The sequence below is a fragment of the Dromiciops gliroides genome, chromosome 6, assembly GCF_019393635.1.
Source record: "Dromiciops gliroides isolate mDroGli1 chromosome 6, mDroGli1.pri, whole genome shotgun sequence".
Taxonomy (NCBI): Eukaryota; Metazoa; Chordata; class Mammalia; order Microbiotheria; family Microbiotheriidae; genus Dromiciops; species Dromiciops gliroides.
This window is the reverse complement of record NC_057866.1, coordinates 35,876,101-35,900,627: the sequence shown is the minus strand read 5'-3', so window position 1 is coordinate 35,900,627 and position 24,527 is coordinate 35,876,101. Positions and strand designations below refer to the sequence as shown.

The following is a 24,527-nucleotide window of genomic DNA, read 5'->3' as shown; positions in this document are numbered from 1 at the left end:
AGAAACTTGACACTTACTAGCTGTGTGACCCTGGGCAAGTCACTTAACCCTCATTGCCCCGCAATTAAAAAAAAAAATCTATCAGAGGTCTTCTTCAGTTTGCTCATTTCCTCTTTGAGGTTCAGTTCTTATTTCAAAAAGCAAAGGAGACCTTTTTGTTTATTTTCCAAATTTCTGTCATTTTTGAGGGGCAGTTTGAGGATACAGAGTCTAACTATGCTGTTTGTGCCCTAGAGGTTTCAAAAGTGTTAGACACCTCTTAGGAAAGTCTCCCAGTGTGGAATGCAGCATTTTAGGCCCTGAGTTCCTTTTTACTTAGAGGGCTTTAATAGAAGTCTTGCTGTTCTATTTATAAGTCATGTTGTGAAGGGAATTGATGCATGCTTCAAGTATAAGTTGGACTAGAGGACTGATCTCTACTGCCCCCTTCTTTGGTTCTAATTGTACAGTTCCCCTTGAATGAGTAGAATTAGTGTTTGGTAATGGTTTTTATCATCTCTTTCCCTAACATTCTTTTTCTGAGTGAATTGTAAAGCAGAGCATCCTTCAGAGTTATGTAATGTCACTAAGAAAAGATTTTATAAATTGTTTCATTGTGATTCAGTTATAACATTTAAGATGAAATATTTAAAACATTCTTATGCCTGTAATTCATGCAAAGTCCAACATTAAGCATATGGCCTGATGTCCCATCTGTAGTAGCCATTTTCTTATACTGATGGTGATGGATTTTCAGGCTTTGGAAGAAAGCCCTCCCAGAATATCCTAGGGCACATTTTTTAGAAGGTGAAGCTGTTCTATATGCTCAACAAACTTTGTGCCAGTGACATAGAAGCAGGATGCAGGCCTGTTGGTGGAGTTGTGCATTGGTTTGCCTTTCTGGAAAGCTATTGGGCACAGTGCTGGAAAGCTCACTATATTGTTGATGCTCTTTGTTTGGGCAGTACCTCTAGAGGGCATATAATCCTGAGAGATCAAAGATGAGCCAGAGTCGCCCGTGTTAAATAAGTGTTTTGCTTTGGTATTAAAATTTTCAAAAACTGGGAATGGAACCGGTGACCATAAATCGAAGAATAGTTGAACAAATTGTGGTGTGTGAATGTTACGGAATAGTATTGTGCCAGAAAAGTCAGCCCATTTGAACAAAGATGCCAAGGAAAGTAAGCCAAACTGGACATCTGCCCAGTGATTCTCACCCTGTAAAGGAAGAGGAATATTGAGAGACCCCAGAATATGGGCCTTTTGCAACGACTAGTCTTGGTTTAGAGAACTGAGGGGGCAGTTCACCTATCATCCTCCTTAGGGAGGGATAGGCCTGAAAGAAGGCGTCCGTATATCCTCCAGTATGGCTGAGGTGGAGCTGGGGGCTGGGTTGGGTATTTTAACCTCTTTCTTTGTTATGAGGGAGAATTTGCCGGGGGAAGGGGATGGGAAAGCAGTGGTGAAAAGAATCAAAACCACAGTGCAAATAACACCTGGGCCTGTTCTTGAACACATTAAAAATGTGTGTTCGTGGGGCACCAGAGTCCATAGATAATGTTTGTGTGGATGGTGTTTTAGAGATTACAGAGTATATTTCTCCAGTAACCTTGTGAGTATTATCCTCACTTTAAGGATGAGGGAACTCTAGTTCTAGAGGTAAAATGACACGTGCACATTGGTGCGATTGTATGTCACCATGATGGGGCAGCATGTACCTTCAAAGGACATTACTGATAGCAGTGAAGGAGCTGAGAAGGACACCTGCGTTTGTAGTCAGAAGACACATATTTGGGTCAGTCCACCACTAAGCATTTAGTTAGCCCCTCCTATGTCCTGTCACTGGGCGTATGAATACAAAGAATGAGCAGCTGAAATCAGGCTGTGTTAAATTTTGTGATTTACTTCTTTTCACTTTGCAGAAAGGCAGCAGTCGACTTTTCGTTGCCCTATAAGTCCTGTAGCTAGTAGCTGCTCATAGCGTCCCTTTTTTGAGGAGCCATCTGTCATCAGGAAATAGCTTTCTTCTTGTATCCATTCTCTGCCCCCGTCTTAGGGAGTCGTTCCTTCTGACAAGAAACTTGAAAAAGAGTAAAACAAACTCATCGATGCATCAAAAGAAAAAATGGTATGAGAATCAGTAAACAAAGCACTATGTCCATTCGAGGCCTTCACCAGAGCCATGGGAAACAACGGATAAACAGGCCAAGGACTGTGCCTTCAGGTCCTGAAAAGCCCCAGCTTGTTTCGTGGGTCTCTGATGAGAATTTCAGAGAGACCTTGACTACTCTTTTCTCCTGAAAATCCTTTCTGCTCATGCTTCTAAAATTCATTCCCTTCACTGTTTCCTCTTACATGTTTTACTGTTTTGTTTTGTTTTGTTTTGTTTTTTAGTGAGGCAATTGGGGTTAAGTGACTTGCCCAGGGTCACACAGCTAGTGTCAAGTGTCTGAGGCCGGATTTGAACTCAGGTACTCCTGAATCCAGGGCCGGTGCTTTAACCACTGCGCCATCTAGCTGCCCCTTTTACTGTTTTCTTATTCTTGTCATCAGTTAGCTTTTATTCCTATTTACCTTGTAGAACTACAAACATTGTTTTACTGCTGTTATTTTATTAACATTTTATATAATTTTGTAGCAAAATCCTTGTTCTCTCCTTTAGTCATAACATAATGGAGTCAGTCAAAACCCAAACTACTTCCTCATCTTTCCCCCCAAACCTGCATCTCATCCAGACTTTTCCATTTCTATGACAGGTATCATAATCCTTTCAGTCACCTGTTTAAAGCCATCTGTTCTTGGTGTTTATACCCCATTAGGCTCCAGGCTATGTCACTTTGACACTCCTGGGTATCTCTCATGTTAGTCTCTTCCTTATAACATTCATTCTGCCGTAAGTCTGTTTCAGGTCTTTATTACCTCTCAACTTCAGACTCTTTACCCATAGTCAAGTCAAGGTCTCCCGTGTTAAATAAGTGTTTTGCTTCAGTATTAAAATTTTCAAAAACTGGAAATTAAATGGGTGACCATAAATTTGAGAATAGTTGAACAAATTGTGGTATGTGAATGTTATAGAATAGTATTTTGCCAGGAAAGTCAGCACATTTGAAAAAAGTTGAATGTTGGCATTAACTTAAAACTATTAGCTTAATCAGTGCTGTTGCATTTCTTGTTTATTTGTAATATAGAATAACTTTGTCAGGAACTACATTTCTTTAATTTAGCTTGGCTTGACTAGGCTTTAAATTTTTTTTTGAGATCTTTTTGTGCCTGACATATTTGCTTAACTAACCTATTCTACTCAAATCAAATTTATCCCCCCTCTTCTACCTTAGACAATGCTATTTTGCATATTGCGGGGCATAATATATTGCTTTCAGTCCTTTGGCATTTAGGAACCCATGAACTCCTCTTAAACTATGATAGTTTCATTTTTCATGCAGTTCCATGTGATTCATTTCTGATTTTGAAACAATAGAAAAGATAAAAGCACTAAGTAAACACTCACTGAATTTCTTAAACTTAGTTGTGTGGCCATACTCTCCATAAAGCATCTGAAACTCAGAATAATTATACGTCTTTCTTCTCCCCATCCCACACCTTACTAGAAAGAACATCAGTAGACTACCTAAAAAATACAATTTCTTTTGTATTATATATTGAATTTCTTGAGTTCATGAGAAATCATTTTGATGTCATCGAAAAATCAAGATTTACGATAAAGCTACTTCAGACTTAAAATGTCTTTGAAACTTAAATATCTGGTTAAACCATATAGATCATAAATGTAATAACCTTTCCATGTACTGTAGGTTATCATGCTTAATCTAAGTATTCATTCTCTATAACTTTATATTGGATGCAGACACATGTGGCAGGTGGAAGATGAAATGACTGAGGAAACAAAGGTTTGAGTTTCTAAGCCTATCGACTTAATAAGCAATACATGGCAATTGCATTACAAATCACACATGAACAGACCTTCTCAGCATAAGACTGGACCATAAACATAGGGAGAGACAGGCTTTTCTATATTAAAAACAATTCATCAAACAACATCAATTAAGTAAAAGAAAAAAATTAACCAGGATACAAAATTAGGTAACCTGATTTCTAATTGGAGGAAAGATTAGGCCCTTTCCAAGCTGGAGGAGAGAGAATGAACAGGTGTACAATTCCTTGAAAGCAGAAAAAGAAAAAGGTGTTTTGATAATTACTTTTAGCTGTTTCTTTAATCAGAATTTTTCCCTCTGAAATTTTATCCATGTGTTGGTGCTAATAAGGGTCCTTGAATTCTGTCTTATCTCTAGAGATGCCCTCAAACTTGTGCAGCTAAAAAAAGCAGGCAAACATGCTGAATCAAGACCTTCTCCAGCACCTCCTACTACAACTGCAGTGCCTTTGCCTCCACAAGCAGCTACTGGGCCATCGTCTTATCCAAGGCCAATGATTCCACCAGTTTCTACTCCAGGGCAGCCTAATGCAGTGGTAATACCTTCGTCCAGATTTTGCTTTTTCAGGAATGATGTACCGTGGAGAACTAAAAACAAAAACAGATTGCACTATTACAAAATGAAAAGCCATACTGGACATTAACTGTGTTGCCATGTTTCTTAAGCATTAATTATGAAGAAAACTTTTTTTTTTAAATCCTAAGCTATTTTCTGCATAGAAATCAGCATACTGAGTAGTGATCCTGTTTAACAGAGAAATTCCACATGTTTAGTACAAAATAATTATTCTCAGTATATGATACCTTCAGGGCTCTCCTTTGTTAATTTCCCTGGTCTAGTTAGGTTATAGCAGAATGCTTACTCCCGCCCCACGAAGTTCCGAACCAACACATTATATCAAGTTATATCTTCCCTTTTGGATGGATTGGAATGTATGTCAAAAAAGAATAGGAGTCAGTTTATGTTGAGGGATGGGAATGAGGAAGCTGGGGGGCCAAATCTCTATATTATTATTCTGTTATTTTGTTAGCGTTTTTGCGAGTCTCAGAAAAATCAGATCTCCCTTTTAAAAAAAACAAATTTTATAGAACTTTCCCAGCTAAACAAATTATTTGAAAATTACCTGATACTTTGGATTATTCATGCCCTTCACCTCTATTATAGCAGGTGGGTAAGAGTTGACTATATTTGGCTTATTTTATTTATTGTCTGTTGTGTAATCTTAGAAAAAAATTGTTTTGTTCTCAGCTGATTAACTCAGTATAGTGCTACCAAAGGGAAAATAGTACAGATTTGAGTGTGATTTCTTTGTCATTTTAAGCCCAAGAACACAAGACTAACTTGCAAGTTTGGTTTTTCCCATTGGCTATCCCGGTCATGCTAATATATATATAGTTAAAATACAAGTCATTTTCTTTTGTTTTTCCTTAATTTGTTTTATTAACCCACTGTATATCTTTCTACTCTTTCTCATAGAAACAAGAGGTTCCCTCATCCCTTTCAAATGGTCTACTTTCTATTAACTGTCAGTTGATGTTATATGTTATGGTTATTGGGACAGGATTCCAGATGGGTAGGTTTTCATTCTTCTGCCCCCCATGGTTTAATGGATAGATTGCTGTTTCTTCTTAGGGTACCTTCACTGAAATCCCTGCCAGCAATGTTAGAAGAGTAATTGCCAAGAGGCTAACTGAATCTAAGACGACGGTGCCTCATGCCTATGCTACTGCTGACTGTGACCTTGGAGCTGTCCTAAAAGTAAGACAGAATCTCGTCAAAGGTGAGTAAAGTGACTGGGGGACTTCCATGAGCATATCCCATTTGTCTCTTACAAAGTGGCCCATTATCTGTGTAATTCATATTCTCCATCTTGTACGCATATGTAGCACTAACGGTTAAAGGATGATTGGAAGTTATAAGGCTGTAGGTCTAGAGTGAGAAGGAATGATAAACCAACCCCTTGTGTACTGTTGCAGAAATGGCAACCCATGAAGGTTCAGCAACTTGGCCCAAGACACGGGGATGAGATAATAAATGTCAAGAGTGGGATTTGAATTCATGTCTTCTGACTCCCAAGCCAGTGCAGTTTCCATTGTTTCAAGTGATAGAATTATATTTATTTTAAATTTCAGAAATAAGTGAAGTTACAAGACATTTCATCTCACTTAAAAGAAGAAATCCATCAAATCTTTGCCTTCTAGAGAAAGGAACTTATCCTGGTTATGTGTAGTCTCTAAATCACCTGACAATTTCTCCTCTCTTATTTATCCTCTTTCTTCCTCTGCCATAATCTAATAGTGATAATATTTAAAAATCAGTTCAACATACATTAAGCTCCTAATTCATAGATAATTAAAACTAAAACCAGACTGAACAAAATTTAACCCTTTTAGATTCAGAAGATGATTCAGTGTCATAATTAAGGAGCTTCAATTTTTGAATATGTTGTTTGAGTCTTTCAGTGAGGCTTTCTATAACTTTATATCCACCCCACTTCTCTCCCTCCCCCTGCCCCATTATGTATTTATCATGCTCCATTTTGCCAAGTTATTTGAAACTTTTTTTTTTTTAGCAAAAAGCAAGGCAGAGGGTGCAAAAATTCTCTGAATTTTAGATTATCTGGAAGCATAAATTATCTCTTGGTACTCTAAACGAGAGATTCCTTGTCCAGTGACAATAGGAGAACAGAATGTAGAAATTGAATCTTACCAAGCCTTAACAGTCTTAACACTAAATGAAACAAAAAGGAATTGCAGCAGAATGGAAAGGTGTCAAGATAGCTCCTAAGTTCTTAGAGAACCAGCTAAAAAATTTAATTTTACTGTATATTCAGAGAAAACCTGAAACCATAATTGCTTAGGACAAAGGAAGAAAGGAAGGAATTTTATAAATATCTCATTTTATCCTCACAACCACCTAGGAGACAGTTGCTATAATTCTCTCTGTTTTACAGTTGAGTTTACTGAGGCAGACAGTGGTTAAGTGACTTTCCCACAGTCGTACAACTAGGATCTGGGATCAGTTTTGAACTCAGATCTTCCTGAATTCAAAAATGGTCTTCCATCTACTTTAATACTTGACGACTTCAATGCAAATGTCATGTGGGTAAGAATTAGAAAAAGCATATTACAAAATCTGGCTTAAGAATAAAGTAATGAAGGACTAAAGGTTTTTTAGACTCTGTAAAACCTTCATGTCTGTATATCATGAAACTTTTCCTTGAGAAAGTATATGAGACCCAGGTTGTGGTGATCACAGAATAGTCACACATGCGCGATTTTATTTAACAGGCACTCAGTAGCTCATTACTGATATGGGAATTATTCCTGAATCAGCTGTTTGGTAACAGTCAGATCACTGACTTGTTAACTTTAAATAAAAAATAAAAATGAAGAAACTATGGCCTGTTAAAATAAGTAAATGAAATTGAAAAATGGGAAATGGGTGGAAGGAGGGATGACAGTGATTATGATAATTTCATAAGGAAATTTAACCAATGTAAATTAGTTGCCAAAACGAGACTCGAGTGACCAAAGCCTTCCTGAGTCAATGGATGTTTGACTTACTTGCCTAGTGAAGAGATACAGGTAGCCAAGGGATACTGCAGTTTAAAATACTAATTATGAAACATTGCTAAAAATTATCTCCAGGAAAGCATAGCGAAAGAAGATACTGTATCAGCTCATGAGACCACACACAGTAAGTAGAGGCCAGGAGCCTTGAGCTTAAAGAAATCTCAGCAGGCCCCAAGTGAATTTGTCCTAAGCTGCCCGTGTCTGTCCCTGCCTTCCGTAAGTTTGCCAGGGAGACCACCGAATGTGCTAGAGGTCTTGGTGTGTTTCTCACTATGTTGCAGAGGTACAAGTGGAGCTCACAGAGCTCACCAGTTCTTTTCCAATCTCACATTTCCTTGGTGACATCCTATGTGCCACTTCCCCTCCACAACTCTGCTTATAAATTTTCTTTTTGGGAATGAAATGGAATAGTGATAAGAAGCTCTGAATGGATGATTTTGCAAGCCATCATCCACCTTACAAAGAAAGGGTGCTGTAAATCACTAATAATAGAAATGCAGATTAAAATAGCTAGTTTTCATCTTACAGTCTGTCAGACTGATAAAGGTGTGATAGAGGAGGAAAATAAATGTTGGGGAGACTCTGAGAGGACAGACTCCCTAATAGGCTGTTGACAGAACTGTGAGTTGGTCTAACAATTCAAAAAATTCAGTAAAGTGTACTGATCATTTGACCTAGTGATAACACTACTGGGCATATACCCTACAAATGTCACAGACAGAAAGGTCACATAAGAAGCAAAATACGGCAATACTTTTTGTAATAGTGGAGAGACAGGGAGGAAAGCAAGATCCCATTAATTCTGGAATGGTTAAACAAATCATGGTCTAAGAACATAACTTCTCACTGTGCAAGTAATATTCCATCGCAAATATGTAGAATTCATAGAAACTTGGAAAATCTGTTTGAACTGTTAGGGAGCAAATTGAGCAGAACTAGGTAATTGAATTGATGACCTCAATTAAGGCCTCAAAAAGCATCATTAAAAGACATTGGAGGCCTACGTACTGTAGGTTATTGGAGTCACAGGCCACCCTCCTGCCCTTCACCACACCCATGCCCTCTGTCCCACAATGCTGTGGTCCTTCACCTGTTTAGCTGGTGCTGCCCCTCCACCGTGGCTTCAGCACCTCTCTGCACAGAATAATGCAAATGTACTTATGCTAGGTACTTGAACAGCCCTTTCTCTGTTTCTGAAAAATAGCCCTTTGGGGAAACATCTAACACTCTGTGACATGACTCACACCCCTTGTGTTGCAGCTGACCTGAGCTGTATTGAGGCTAGAGCTATCATGAAAGGTTTCATGGGACCTCAAAAGCTGTGACGCTGTCATGATTTCCTGCAAGAGCCCCCAGGAATCCAGGAATGACTTGTGATGACCTGTTTAACACCAGCACTGCAGTTGTTGGTACACTGACCGCTTCCTGTGCCAAGCATTGCCTAGAAGCCATGATCTGGTCAGCTCTACTATCCCGATCACATCTGAAGTTTTAAAGAAACAGGCTGTGTATAACCCCACCAACATTGGATATCTTCAGAACAAAGACTTTTGTTAAAGAATCAAAGGGTACAGATCCAGCTTGAGCCATAGTCAGCGTCCCTGTCGCTGGTGGCTGTGCAGGGAAGACTGTCATCTCCCACCTTCTCAGTGCCCTCCTGCAGTGGAACTTCCAGAACACCAGCTGAAAACCCTGACAGAAAAGGATCCGAGAGGTAGGAATAGAGGTTGTCAAAGCGAGAGCTGGATCAGGTTCTGCTCCCCTGTCAGTGGCCTGTGCCTGTGCCAGGGCCAGGTTTGTCTTCTCTTTTGTGGGTGCGGTGAACAGAAAGGAGGCTGTCATGGAATGCTCCTTTGTCAGAGCAGAAGAAACTCAGTGCTCCTGTTTTTCCACACTCTTGCTGCTTGGGAAAAAGGCATCAAGAATAACCTGGCTGTTGGCATGATCTCCTCTTTTGAAGATGACCTGATGGCTATGGAGGCCATTTTCTGACCTGAAGCTTCCATCAAGAAAGGAGAGGCTTTTGTGACAAACATGAAATGGAAAAAAACTGTAATGTGAAAAGAGGAATCCATTTCCTTAATTTATTCAGGCATCATGTCATGCAAAAGATGGTTCATATGCACTGCATCCTCTTTGAGAAGATGGGTGATATTAGTATGTCGTCACCCCTTCAAATTGTCAGTTGGCCCATTGTCTCATCAATAAAACGGTCATCTCTTTAAAAAAAAAAAAAAGAAAGCCCTCAAGATGATCCACACTGACTCATATTTTAGCAATGTGTCCTTTCCTGTCTGAATGGACGCCCTGTATAGCTTGGCCATCCCAGTGTTGGTGTGGCACAGATACCCAGCAGTCTAGGCACAGAACCAAAGAGGAACAGGAGAGTGGGCTGGATTGCGTTCAGGAAATGGCAGAGATCTTTTAATGCCCCCAAACTTCTCTCAGAAGCATAAGTCCAGCTGCTTCATAATTGTTCCATGGATATGGGACACCTTCAGGAGAACTGAAAAATGAATAACACAGAGGGGGCAGTTGAAGAAAGGCACATGGATATATATGAAATGGCCACCACACGGCATGGGTAAAGTATGACAGGTGGACAGCCTGAGGGCCCTTTTGCTGTCTTGAATTTGTCAGGAAGACCCGTAGCCCAGAAGGGGTGAGCACGGGTGGGCTCTGTGCCAAGTCATTGGAGGGGAACATGCAGATGGAGGAGATCTCAGACCCAGGGGAGTGTTCCAGTTGGGTGTTTCCACGAATGCTGGAACATGAGCCCAAGAAGTTGCTTTGAACAGATGTTCATAATTTGTTGATTATAAGACTGCATTTGAGCTAATATTATCTTAGGATATTATTAATGTGCCTCAGTTTCATTTGCATTCGCCCAGGCTGAGTAAGAGGTTTACTCTGACCTTTTTTAAAAAACAGCATTACAGGGGCAGCTAGGTGGCGCAGTGGATAAGGCACCGGCCCTGGATTCAGGAGTACCTGAGTTCAAATCCGGCTTCAGACACTTAACACTTACTAGCTGTGTGACCCTGGGCAAGTCACTTAACCCCAATTGCCTCACTAAAAAAACAAAACAAAACAGCATTACTATATCCTTACTTCCCATGTAAAGAATGAATCCCAGTCAAGTCCTGCCATGTAGCAATTGGTTTAGTAATTTGTCTTAATTTGATAAGTCTTTTCTTAATGAAAGTCTGGTCACTTTGCTTTGTGTTGGAAAGGCTGTTCTTCGTTTTTCAAGTACCATTGCCAATGTTCCCTTAAACATTTTTCATGCAGTGTCTGTCCCTGCCATCTCAGAAAGGCACTTTGAAAGTTCATAGGCTCCATTTTTTTATTTAGTGGCTCGGTGAATTTACTTTTGTTGTTGTAAAGTAAAAACAGACACTTCAGAAATGTATTTTTGTTCTTCACTTCCCATAAGTAAAAGGTTATATCAATAAATGGGAACAACTGAGCTCTGGCTGAAGAGGCTTTATGACTTGGTGAATGTCTTTTGTGTAATAACCAAACAAAGGCCGCCTCAGTGTCTCAGTGTTTTGGCTGCGTTATTGACTCCAGGAGTGTTGGAGGACTGAGAGGGGAGCTTTGAGTGGTATAGACAGAAGCGGCTCCCTTTTTTCTACAAGATTTGAATTCATTTTGACCAAAGCAGGTCCCTTCAAAAAAATCCTTTTTAAAAAAAACAAAAAAACCCAACTCTTCTTGGACTTGTGATTTAATATAAGAGGAAGAAGTTGGGCTACGAAACAGAAGCTTTCACACCTTACTGGAAAGACTGAGTCAAAGAACACCCAAAACATAACCTTGAAAGAGGGAGAAAATGAGAGCCAAGGTTGATCCTGTCAAGTACCTCCCTGCCCCCTCCCCTTGGATCCCATGGGCACCAGCCACAGTGGCAGTGGGAGCCAGCCTTAGGGGCTAGCTGTCTGCTAAAACCTGCTGAAGGGAGTGCCTGACAATTAGTAATACTCACACCTTTTTAGAGCATGTGAAGTTTACAGAGCACAACAACCCTGTGCAAATAAGTGCTGGTGTCATTTTCTTCCTATTGATGATGAGTGGCATAAAGCTCCTGGGGGCTCAGTGACTACCTCTGGGCACACCATTCATTCTTTCAAGAGCTGGATCCCAGGGCCTGAAGAAAAGTCCTCTGTACCACACAGGCTGATGATAGATACCCTGTCTATTTGACTGAAGGCCATCTAACGGTCCATCTGTCAGCCTGTCCATTGGGCCGATGGGGTTGATCATTTTGGCCAAGGGGGCCTCTGCCCCTCAAGTGCAGTAAACTGCATCAGAGACAAGTTTCCTTGGTAGAGGATAGAGAGGTAATCTGGAAATAGATGTATAACTTTCATTCCTGATGTTGTTTCCTTTTAGGTGACTTTATATAAATATTTAATGTTTATATTCTACAGTGAAGATGTGCACTTCTTGCATATTTTAAATACAAAGCATCCTATTATTCACCTAACTTAATTCACCTAACTTTATGTAAATAGAGAAAGCCGTGTATTTTTAGGATACAATAGATCTCTATATTTTGCAAAAGTGACAACCAGAAGGAAGGATTTAAAGAGAATTATAGGTGTAATAGCAAGAAGCAGAGTTTGGTTTGAAGCATTCACATTCCAATTTGTAAACAATCTGTGTAGTAATGCCAACTTGAATAAAAAGTGTACTTGTCTCTAGGAGAAGATTCCTTGTCTAGTTTGCTTGTTCTGTAGTCATAAGGCATTGTGCAGAGCGGTCTTTGTTGTAAGCTTTCATCGTGTGTCAAGCATCGTCTAATTTAGAGTCTCACAAAGGCCCGTGTTTAACCATATTTCACATAGCAGCTGTTAGTACCTAGCGGAGGGCTTTCCAACAGATGTGGTGTTGAGTTCCAGGAATATCACCCCATTCTCACCAGTAGCTTAGATAATCAAGAGCTGGGTTAAACTTTGTATAAGTAGGTTTTGGAGCAAGGCCCTTCAAAGTGACTGGTGAGGTCAGCCTGACAGCTGCTAAAGGTTCAGAGAACCAGGCAGAAAACTGCTCTGGGGGAAATTGGAATCAGGGCAGAAATGGATCCCGTGAACGTGACAAGAGCAGAGGCTTGTCCAGCCTGGCTAGGGAAATCTCGCTAAGAGTCCTCAGGTATCCAGTTTCTAAAAATCGTCATTCATGTTTTGAAGAGGTCGAGTCATGGATTAGGTGACTTTTGAGATCCCTTCTAGCTCTGAAGCTGTGCTCTTTAGAATGAAGGGCAGGCCCGCTCATCCTATGAATGTTTAATTTTTTTCCATATGCCTTTGAAGTATTATTAGAAATTATTTTGGAATTTCAAAGGACTCATGATAGAAAATGTTCTCCACATCCAGAAAAAAGAACTGTAGATTCAGAATGCAGATTTATACTTTTTGGCTGTTTTTTTTTTCTTTCTTTTTTGAGGTTTTTCGCTTGTGTTCTGATTCTTTCACAACATGACTAATGCAGAAATATGTTTAATGTGATCGTATATACGTAACCTCTATCAGACTGCTTTCTGTCTTGGGGAGGGAGGGAGAAAAATTTGGAACTAAAAATCTTATGAAAATGTAGTTGAAAACTATCATGTAACTGGAAAATAATAAAAATATTTTTATGACTGCAAAAAAATCATTTTGGAAATTCTCATATTTTCCAGGCATTAGGAATCTTCTAAAAACAACTGTGCACTGAAGCTTAGGGTTTTGTAAAAATTGGAAAATGTTAGTGATATAACTTCATTTCATATGGCAATTTCCTGTGGGGTTGATGGGGGCTATTTATTCTCCACTGTTAGAACATTACAATCTCTGTGCTCATCTCTAATAGTCTGTGTTCCCTCAGTATTTCTTAGGTTCTATAAAATATGAATATCAATTTTTTAAAAGTTAGTGAATCTTTGTCTGATTCAGAAATATTTTCTTAGACTTGTGGTAGAATCTTTGGATTGCTAGTTTAGGGAAACTGGAAAAAGGAACTTAGTGTTAGGAAATTTGTCTGGAAAGTCTTTACTTTTTCTCTGCATATATACCAAGAAGTTAATAATAGGATGAGCCTTTGAATAAGTAGCCTGGCCACAGATGCAGTTTTGTGATAGAAATAAAGACTTGGCTCCAATAGACATAGTGGTGGTGTTTTTTTGGGTTTTTGTTTTTTTTAACTTTTATCATCAATTCCAAATTCTCCCTCTGTCTATTTCTTCCCCAACCCACTGAGAAGGCAAGATATATGATAGCCATTATACATATGAAGTCATACAGAACATTTCCCCATTAGTCATATTCCGGAAGAAAAATAAAGAAAAAAAAAGAACATGTTTCATTCAGCACTCTTGAGTTTATCACTTTTCTCTCTGGAGGTACATAGCATTTTTCATCATAATAGCTAAGTCTTTTCACAGTTGATTAAAGCTTATCAGCACTGAGGTATTTCTATTTGCCTTTTTTAAGCCAAAAGATACCAGTTATGGTCTATTGGGGCCTATAACTTCCTGGTCTAGGAAGTTCTGGGCGTGTCTTCTCCCAGTGCAGATCAGCACCTTCTCTGCAGCTCCTAATCTTAGAGGGTTGTTTGATCAGACACTAGAAGGGTAAATGACCTGCCCAGGGCCACACAGCCATCCTGTGTCAGAGAGGGAATTTGAAGCCAGGTTTTCCTGATCCAGGAGCCATACCTGTTTACTGTGCCCCATTACAGTTAGCAGTTACTGCAACCGTTGTGGTGCAGTGTAGCTTCCTAAGAATTCATCTCATCGAAGTTAAAAATCTGCACCCCTTTGGTAGGATGATCCTCTTGTCATTGTGAAGTTATGTGGCTCTCTAGGAGCCGCTGATGGAAACAGCCATAGAAACGGGAGGATCCAGGGGGCCACAGAGGTGGCACTAAGCTGCACTCTGGTTGTGGCTTCAATGGCAACCTTTCCCCAGTCTTGTTTGCCGTCCTCTTTCCCTTTGGGAGAAGGGAAAACAAAACCTGCACAGGTGAGCAGGAACCTGTTTTTATGATTGTTTTTACATGGGACCAAACAAAAAAAGCCTTGTCAGAAGACGCTGTTCACCGGAAGGATCTAAATGTTTCATCATAAAGTTAGAAAAGCACCAGGACCTACGTCCATGTAGTTTCATCTCTTCAGACACTGTTCTGTGCCCTGGTCTCATTCATAGTTAGTCTTGGAGTGCTTTCAGAGCTTGGTGGTCAGTGATAGTGCTTCCATGAGCCTGCTTGGGGGACGCAGGAGTTCTGGTTGGCTTCTAGGAGAATATACTTAGCCACGGAATTCCCGAGCACTTAATTTTTCCCCCTAAATAGAAGTCAGGATATAGCTTAATGTTAATTTGCCTCCTGGGAAGTAGCATTCTGTTCATTCGGTGTCACACTTTATGGAATTTCTGTTTCTATAAAGTGCAGGTCACCAAGGTACAGAAAAACAGTTCATTATCCATTGTCGAATTGATGTAGCTGTAGTCATTCTTAAGATTATGTGAGCAGTCATCTTGATCATAATATTCTTTTTTCTTTCAGATGATATTAAAGTATCAGTAAATGATTTTATTATCAAGGCGATAGCTGTAACCCTTAAGGTAAGTAACAAAGCCCAGACACCTGGGATTGATCTATTGGCTTTATTTCTTGGGCTTGTCTTTTGTGTAGCCTGGGTATAGTTGTTCATCCTTTGCTCTCCAAGAGGACCAATGGCATCAGGAGGGGGGTGTCTTGACTTGCGAGTGAATTGACTTTAAATGAGGCAGGGCTGGGCAGAGTCACCAGCCTCACTCTCTCCTGCAGTCATTCTAGTCCAGTGGCAAGGCATAGGTCCTGGTGATTGGCACTGGCCCAGGATGCAGTGGGAGACCTTGGCCTGTTTAAGCTAAGGCCTTTCCAGGTCTCAGTTTGTCTGAGGCAGCGCCCATTCAGTGAATAAAGGCTAGGTAAGAATGGATGCTAAAAATGGCCTTCTGCCTTTGATACAAGATGGGGAGGTCCTGGACCAGGACCAGAAGCCTCCACCCAGTGCTTTTGAGACCATTTCAAACTCTTTCCCCGTTGTATTGTGTAGTTTTCTATAATGATGCATATTTGTAGTAAATGTAAAGTACCTTTGGGACTTACATATTCTAGTAGATGTTTCTTTCAGTTTGGGTACTTGATGATGCTATTTCTATGTTGTTAAGAGGACATATTTTCCCTGGAGCGGTTTGAAAAGTTGTTTAAAGGCTAGGGATATCTCCTTCTAGCACCTGTAGATGGACCCTTTTTTTTTTTTTTAAACTTTAGCGTATCCCTAAAGGCTTTTAACCAATATGGAAAAAATTACCTACTCAAATGATCTAACAGAGTTCACTTATAAATTAACTTCCTAGCATTGGAATATAATCCTTAGCTAGTTCTGATGGGTGCTTAAAAAAACAATACTAACCCTATTCTATTTGCCTTTTTGGTTTTCTGGGAATTATTTTGTTAAACAGTAGACCAGAGATAGGTCTTGAGAGTATTTTAAAAAAACAACTTGTTATTAATAACTATTTAAAACCCAATATGGAAAAATCTTATTCTTATACCTATACTTTCCTTACTATCAACCAGCAGTTTTTTTTTTTTTTTATCACAGATCTAATTATGAACCTTAAAAATCCAGTCCATATTTTTAAGGAACATCTGTCATAACTGTCTTACAAATTTAAGTTAACTGTGCTTTTTTGGGGAGGCGGGCAGTGAGGCAGTGACTTGCCCCGTGACACACAGCTAGTGTTAAGTGTCTGAGGCTGGATTTGAACTCGGGTCCTCCTCTTTATCCACTGCACCACCTAGCTGCCCCCAGTTAACTATATTATTAATAGAATAATGTGTAGAATAATGTCTTTTGGATATTTGTGCTTTAGAAGGAACTACTTACATTGACACATGTAGTCTAATTTGCTTGATTTTAAGCAGTTTTAACATCTTAAGGTTTCCAATCATGTAATATATTGAGTTCTCAAAGTAACCCTAAACATAAGATGGTACAATTCTTCCATGACCCTTCCCCTTGGAAAAAGAAGTGAAGGTTTATACTTAAGGAATGTTTCTACAAAAACTTAACTACATAGTTCTTCTTCCTTATGTGTGGGCTTTAAACATGTAATTATGCCCTCTGCTTGTGCTATAAATGATGAGACTATAATAAATAGTTGTGCCATGTGATTCTTTTTCTACTTTCTTGCTTGATATTTTTAGGTACAGTTGTGATATAAAAGTGATTGCAAATTGATTTCTTTTTTGCTTTTTCAATGACTTTAGATTTTGAATTCCTTTGATCTTTGTACCTAGGGCAGAAATAAGATAATATAGTAACTTTGGTTTAAATAGTTTTTTACTAAACTATTATGTATTGGGGATTATTATAATCCTAAATAAAAGGTTATTTAGTGAGTCACTGGTATAGCTAGGGGCAAAATTCAGGAGTCATAATTTTAAACCATTATATTACTTGCTCTATTTAAGGTGTTCAAGTTTATGATTATTTTCTAATTAAATTGTTTTCTAAAACTTGGGTTTATGAATTATATTCTAGAATTCTGTAGGGGATATCTGTGTATAATGACTTAAGGGAATCTGGCTTTCCCTTTTCACACCTTTTTGTGTCTGCCCTAAGTAGGGGTCCTCTTCCTTTTTCAAAATGTGTATGCCTGTGAAATCTGGTAACAACAGACATCACTGACAGCCTTGAAGCTGAAAAGTCCCAAAGGACACCTAAAGGAGGGGTGGGAGCCATCTGCCCTAGTGAAGAGCATCGGGCTTCCTGTCTTTGTTAGCGTAAGCTGCTAGGAGTTCTTCATTTACCCATGTTTACCCTAAACAGAACCCTAAGATTTAAAACTGGTGTTGTCCAGTTCCCTCCTTTTACATGTGACCTCTAGAACAGTGAACTGACTTGCCCGAGTCAGCCAGAGCTTAGACTCAGAGCTAGAACCCCTGACTCTCCACACTCATTGCTCTAGATGTGTATATGTGATGTGGGGTGATTTTGTACATGATTCCAAGGGTTAACAGGTGGGGGGAGCCAACCTTTTAAAAATACACTCCTTGGGGCAGCTAGGAGGCACAGTGGAAAGAACACTGACCCTGCAGTCAGGAGGACCTGAGTTCAAATGTAGCCTCAAACATTTACTAGCTATATGACCCTGGGCAAGTCACTTAACCCTCATTGCCCCGTTTTCCTCTCTTCTCCCCCCCCCCCAATTTACCCACATTATTTCATTTTCACAGACCAGGGAGGCATATTTTGCTTCTGTACTGTGAGTATAAGTTCTACTTCATGAACATAAAATTCATTTTTATAGCATAACTTTACCATTTTATTCCAGTATTCTCCATCTTCAATTTAAAATGTGTTTTTTTTTTATTCTTACATATCAATCTTGTTGTAGAAAGAGATTAGTAAAAGTGTTATCCTCATTATAAAGGGAGTTTGAGTCTCAAAGATGACGTGACTCACCCCCCTCAGTCCCAGTTATACAGTGAAGGTGTCTTTAAGTCAAGAGCCTCCACCTGGCCAGGTTAATTACCATGGAGAATGTATTTGTGCATTTTGCGTCTTTCTAGTCATTCGCTGCTGTCAGACTCTACTCTGTTTAATATTTTTCCACTTCTGTCTTCCAGCAAATGCCAAATGTGAATGTGAGCTGGGATGGAGAGGGCCCCAAGCAGCTGTCCTCCATTGATATCTCTGTTGCAGTGGCAACAGACAGAGGTCTCATTACCCCCATCATAAAAGATGCTGCTGGCAAAGGAATACAGGAAATCGCTCTGTCCGTAAAGGTGAGTCTGAAGCCTTATCGCTGCTTGCTGTGTATTCAGCGCCCGCCGCCTTGGGTGTAAGTCAGTGCTGCTAGATACTTCCTGTCGGTCAGGGCTTTCTGGAACTCCAGGTCCTTGACTACAGAGTTGGAAGGGCAGGGGCATGACCTGGACCAAGGACGTCATTGATAGAGGAGCTTCCAGGGGTGGATGCCCCCTCTGCCCATGCTGCCCAGTTACCTTCACAGGTCTGGAAACCTGAGAAGGGTGGTACAAGCCAGGTTGTGACGGGATGCCACAGCCCCAAGGCCACATGCCCGGGCTGCCTCCACCAAAGTCTTGGAAAAGTCCTAGTGTTTTCATTCAGACTCTTCAGTCCCTCTGCTCCCCTCAGTCTCTTTTCATGGAGTCAGGAAACATGAGATCATTTACCTTTAAAGGCATTCCTGGTTAAGTCCATTTGATAGACCTGATCAAATCATGTGACTTAGTGCTATTGCCCAAGGTGGGAAAACGTGTTTCTCGTTTGTTCTTTCTCTGTCCTGACGTTCAAGGGCTATTTCAAGTCTAAACCCATCTCTTTTCATCTGAGGTTTTAGATCCAAATACTTTTGTTAAGCAACAAGTTTGTGATTGTTTTGTTTGGCAGCAATTCATGATGACATGTTGATAGTGGGAAGAGGAGATTAAGTTTAAAAAAATAGCCTGTGGTTTCTTTTAGTTAATTAGTGAATATCAGTGCTGTCCTGTTAATTCTGTTTATGATAAATTAAAGTAAATTAAACTCTAGACCTTTTAAACTGCAATTGGTAATTTTGCACTTTAACACACCTCCCAGAATTTGGCTACCAGGTTATGGGATGTCTGTCAGGTCTAGTTGTAGACCAGCCTCTCTGACCTTGTGTCTGAGATACTGGGAAGCACGGAGCCCAAGAATGCTGCTGATTGTTAGGGCCCAGGAAAGTGTGAGCCTCTAGCACATGGAGCCAGTGTCCTTCTAAAGGTGGTGCAAAAACTGAACTTCAAATCATGACTGGGATTTTGTAGACTTCAGTCTAATTTAGAGCCACAAGGTACTTTAGAGGTTGTTTGGCTCAGCCTCCTCCCTTGACAGACTAGGAAACAGAGGCCCAGAAAGATGAGCAACCAAGATCCTGGCGACTGAATAACAAAGGCGGAGTCCAGAGTCTCTAAGGTGGCCACTGGTTTTGTCAAGAACACATTTACATTCAAAACAGGAAATTGCTTTGCTTATAAACAACACTGAGACATCATGGGAAATAATATGCAGAACACTGCAACAGTGAGGCAGTTTGGCATAATTAAAGTAACATTGGACTGAAAATTAAAAAATGTGAATTGGCATCATACCTCTGCTAGAAACAAAAAGGAGGAAAAAACCATCAGAAGGTGATGTTGCCCATAGGCTTTTTAAATTCACTTTTTTAGACTGGGAAATCTGTTGTGCCCTACTCGTTTTTTTTGTTTTGTTTTTTCCTAATTGTGTTTAAATAAAGAGCACATCACGAAAAATTAACAACTTGATATAATTAGCAGAATTACATAAATTTTGTGAACTGACTCTTCCAGTTGGCAGTTATAGCCATCCAGCATATTTTTGGTGCTTATATTTTGTTTATTTTTTTTTTTTAGGCTCTGGCAAAGAAAGCAAGAGATGGAAAATTATTACCAGAAGAATATCAAGGAGGGTCTTTTAGGTAAAGTAGAAACATTAATTAGAATCACTGTCAGACCTAAGATTAGTGTAAATTTGTTCTGTTGATTTGCCTAAAACATCCTTGTTCCTCCATATTGAGGAAACAGACGTTTACAAAGAAAACTTCTTACTAGTCAGAATGTATCTTTCAAAGCCCTTAGTCACAAGAGAAGGGCAGCTAGGGGGTGCCATAGTGCACAGAGCATCTGACCTGGAGTCAGGGAAGACTCATCTTCCTGAGTTTAAATATGGCTTCGGACACTTACTTTTTGTGAGACCCTGGCCAAGTCACTTCACCCTGTTTGCCTCAGTTTCCGCATCTGTAAAATGAGCTGGAGAAAGGAAATGGCAAAACTCATGATTGCCACAAACCTTCAGTTTATAAACGGGGTCATGAAGAGTTGGATACGACTGAAATGCCTAAACAGCAACAAGAACCACAAGAAAGCTAATCATAGCCTTAGTGTTTATCAGTGAATGTATTCTTTAATGGAAGCTGATCACTGTGAAGTAGCGTTTGTTACAAAATATCTGTGTGAGTTTTTAAAATTCCAATTTACAGCATTCTGATTATATAAGAAATTAAGACATACACTCTAGGAGCCATTTGATCAAGCATTTGTCCTTCATTCTGTGTGTGTGTGTGTGTGTGAGAGAGAGAGGGGGGGGGGGCTATTGGGGTTAAGTGACTTGCCCAGGGTCACACAGCTAGTAAGTGTCAAGGGTCTGAGGCCAGATTTGAACTCAGGTCCTCCTGACTCCAGGGCCGGTGCTCTATCCACTGCGCCACCTAGCTGCCCCTGATCAAGCATTTGATGACTTAGATAAGACACCTAACCCTGTTGGGGGAAACAAAAAGTTGAGCTAAAACATGATCTTTCCTGCTTGTAGCTGAAAGACTATTAGGGAGTTATGTCTGATGTACAAATAACCTTGAAAGATGTACGAACAATGCTGATGTACAAACAGTGCTATATGCTAATTTCTAATTGTGGCCCTTTCGTTAAAGTGCTTTGGAGAAAAGTGTTAACACCTAAGTTTTTAAGATGTTATTTTTGGCATTATCATTGAATTCACAAAAACCATTATGTTTATTTCAATGTCTGAAAGTAATGTTTACTTGAGGGATCAATAGCACATTCCTGCGGTGTGGTCAGAAAGATTGTTTTCATGAGGATTTTCCCACTCAAAGCCTTTTATTTTTCTCATAGTGTTTCTAACTTGGGGATGTTTGGTATCGACGAGTTTCGCGCTGTGATCAATCCTCCTCAGTCCTGCATTTTGGCCGTGGGTCGGTCTCGCCCTCAGCTCAAACTCTCTGAAGATGAAGAAGGAAACACCACACTGCAGCAGCGCGAGCTCATGACTGTCTCCATGTCCAGTGATAGCCGAGTAGTGGACGATGAGCTGGCTACCAAGTTCCTTGAATGTTTTAAAGCAAACCTAGAGAATCCTGCTCGACTCTACTAGTCTCAAAACGACCAACTAACTGTGCAGGCTGTTACTAAAAAGAAAGGTTACAATCTATAGGAAAGTAGTTTGAATGTTTAGTATGAAATGGACAAAGTATTTCATTTATTTGGGCTGATAGAACCTGGACCGATCATCTTCATTTCTGTTTTCAAGATAACCTATTTTAAAGACTAATCAAAGGAAGAACACATCTAGTTATTTGGCTTCTTTTAAAACTACTTTGGTGCTGCACAAAAGGGTTCTACTTAACTAGATGTAACTGAAATTCTGTATTTAGAAGAGCATCAGGAGCGTGTCGGAGAGCCTGAATTAAAAGAAAACCATAGACAACAAGGCCAGCTTTCTCATGGTGAAAGCAGAGCTGGTTTTGATTGAAAAGCCCAGCGATTTGACAGCTCAGTTTCAGTTTTACAAGGGCTGCTCTGACAATATTCCTAAATGATTTAACACAGAGATGAAGCATTCCTGCTAAGGACAGATCTCTAGGTAATTGGGATTACATTTCTTGATGGGTTGTGGCAACATTGTCGAGTTGTCCCTGTATATAAAGCCATACCTTTCCCAAGGTGATTTCTACCAATCCTGTTGTTCTGTTCTTGACATTGATACACTGTGAGCTTCTAGAGAAGGGGAAAAAAAGATACATTTCTGCTAAACAAAGACCAAAAGGGAGAACCGGAGCCAGAACACCTTTACCTTCTGGTAGAAACTCAGAAAACAGTGAATGAGTTTTAAAATATGCTTACTCTGATGCTGAGTCGCCATATGTTAAAAAATAAATGATAATCTCCCACTAAAAGTTTTTTAAAGATTCTTTATTTTAAACATAAAGTATTACTTTGTTTGAGTTGTTCCTGACTTAATAAGCAATATATTTTTGGAAAATAAATGCCCATAGAAAATGGAGGTCAGGAGTTGTTGACATCGTGAAATGGATGAGGTGTTCTTGTTAAGTGTACCAGGACAGCACTCCTGGGCAGGAGACAATGAAGAGTGCTCTCAGACATTGTTTTTAAGATGAGTGTAACATCTGATCAAAATCATAAAATTGGAGGATTGTAACAAAACAGGACAGATTGGAAGAGTGAGAACTAGGAATCTTTATTAAGTTACAAATATTACATCCTTCACCATTTACGGCCAAGTTTCAAATGCATAGCAGTACTTGGCCAAAATTGCTCTCCTTTAGAAGATGCATATATTTTGAATGAGTTGCTTCTAAATTGTAGCAAAATAAAAAACCTCCAAATATCTTATTGCATTATCTTGGTAGGGATAGCTGAAGGAAACAGTTTGTAGTATACCTCTTATAATGTTATACAATACAATAAAAGAGTTGTAAAAAATATCTCCTATTTAATAAGCATCTTAATAAAATCCTGCCACGTACCCAGATTCTAAGATTGATAAGGCAGGGTCTCTGGTCTTCAGCACACAGATGACCTTTTTTGTAAAAAGAATGTATCAAGACATTGTAGAATATAAAGGGCGCACCAGTGAAAGGGAAGAGCAAGATGTTTGGAAGCATTGTGCTTTAGGCATTTTTAATTTGTCAGAAATTGAACCACATAACTTTTGTAAAAACAGCAAAAGGGGGCGGCTAGGTGGTGCAGTAGTGCTCTTCTGTCGTAGATACTTTTTGCAAGACAATGAGAATGAGCTCTTTTTTTGACATCAGATTTGATTCTGTCTTGAAAACAAACCTTTTCCAACCCTTCCTTTGAAAGATAGGTGGTGCTATGGATTAATATTCTGAAGAGCCTTGCAGAAGCTACAATGGAAAACATACCAGGCTTTCAAATTCTCAATTCAGATAGATTGTCTTCATCACGCTTTGCAGTGCAGTGGACTTAAGCTTAGGTGAGGTGAAGAAATGCAAGAGCAAGGCTTTTACAGGTGAGAATTAACTACTTAAACATAGAACTGCCTGAGTAGAAAAGAATTCTCAAAAAAACTACAATTTGATTTGGAAATCTTTAAACTTGTAAAAAAAGAAAACCCAACCTTTAAAGTTATTTTACACAAACAAATATTTAGTCTTCTAAAGTTGCTAAATTTATGATACAGGGGAGTTTAAATATGACTAGGTTTTCAGTGTCAAAAAAATTACATTCAATTAGAGATAAACATGCAAGAGTAATTATTAATAATCAATATCTTGGGAGACCCAGTGTTCTCCCCTTCTTAGTCCTTATTCCACCCTTCCCCCCTGTCGTCGTCCCCCCCCCCCCCACACACACACACACATACACTCCAAAGGCAATTTCTTGAAAGAAAGTTTCATTTGGGTCAAAGGAGTCCGGGGTGGACACAGATCCCTTTGTCTAAATAGCTAAAGGACTTTACTGTTGAGGTTTGGCTTATACAGCCACACCTAGATGGAAACTATTTTGTGGAGATCAGCTTGGGTGGGGGTCTCAGCAAAAAAATAAAATATCTCAGCAATAAAAAAGCCAATTCGTAACAAGGCCATAATTCATTTAACCTCACCTCAAATCATTTAATTTAGTAGCAGGGGCTGCCCCAGACCCCAAAACATGTCACTTTGACACTGTACTACTTTAACATTTTTGTCAGTGGCTTGAATGAAGACATTGCTTGAATGAAGTCCTGCTTGCCACATTCGCAAATGACATAATGCTTAGTTGAATATCTAACGTGGCTGACAGCCTCCAAACAGAGATTGCTGGATTAGAAGGGTGGACTAAATCCAAAGGCCTTTTCTCTTGACCTCTCCATAGCTTTTTTTTTTTTTTAGTTAGGCAATTAGGGTTAAGTGACTTGCCCAGGGTCACACAGCTAGTAAGTGTCAAGTGTTTGAGGCCATATTTGAACTCGGGTCCTCTTGACTGCAGGACCAGTGTGCTCCGTCCACTGAACCATTTGGTTGCCCTCTCCTGAGCTCATCTTGCATCACTGTTTCTTGGACATCTGAAACTTCATGTTCTGTAGGCATCTGTTTTAATATGTCCCAAACAGCTTATCTTTTACCCTAGACCTTCCCTTCATAACAAATTTCCTTATTACCAT

The 24,527-nt window shown here is 39.6% G+C and overlaps 1 protein-coding gene and 1 pseudogene across 1 annotated transcript in view; both read left to right on the top strand.

Moving 5' to 3' along the window:
• Positions 1 to 22,296, top strand: part of PDHX (pyruvate dehydrogenase complex component X) — a 75,397-nt gene extending 53,101 nt beyond the window's left edge. The window contains exons 6-11 of the mRNA XM_043970013.1: positions 4,290 to 4,467; positions 5,565 to 5,712; positions 15,053 to 15,111; positions 18,170 to 18,328; positions 19,961 to 20,025; positions 21,236 to 22,296. Of these exons, the coding sequence (XP_043825948.1) occupies positions 4,290 to 4,467; positions 5,565 to 5,712; positions 15,053 to 15,111; positions 18,170 to 18,328; positions 19,961 to 20,025; positions 21,236 to 21,494 (868 nt within the window). The 3' untranslated portion in view covers positions 21,495 to 22,296. The remainder of the gene's footprint in view (positions 1 to 4,289; positions 4,468 to 5,564; positions 5,713 to 15,052; positions 15,112 to 18,169; positions 18,329 to 19,960; positions 20,026 to 21,235) is intronic.
• LOC122730722 lies at positions 8,675 to 10,394 on the top strand (annotated as a pseudogene).
• Positions 22,297 to 24,527: the final 2,231 nt, after the last annotated feature.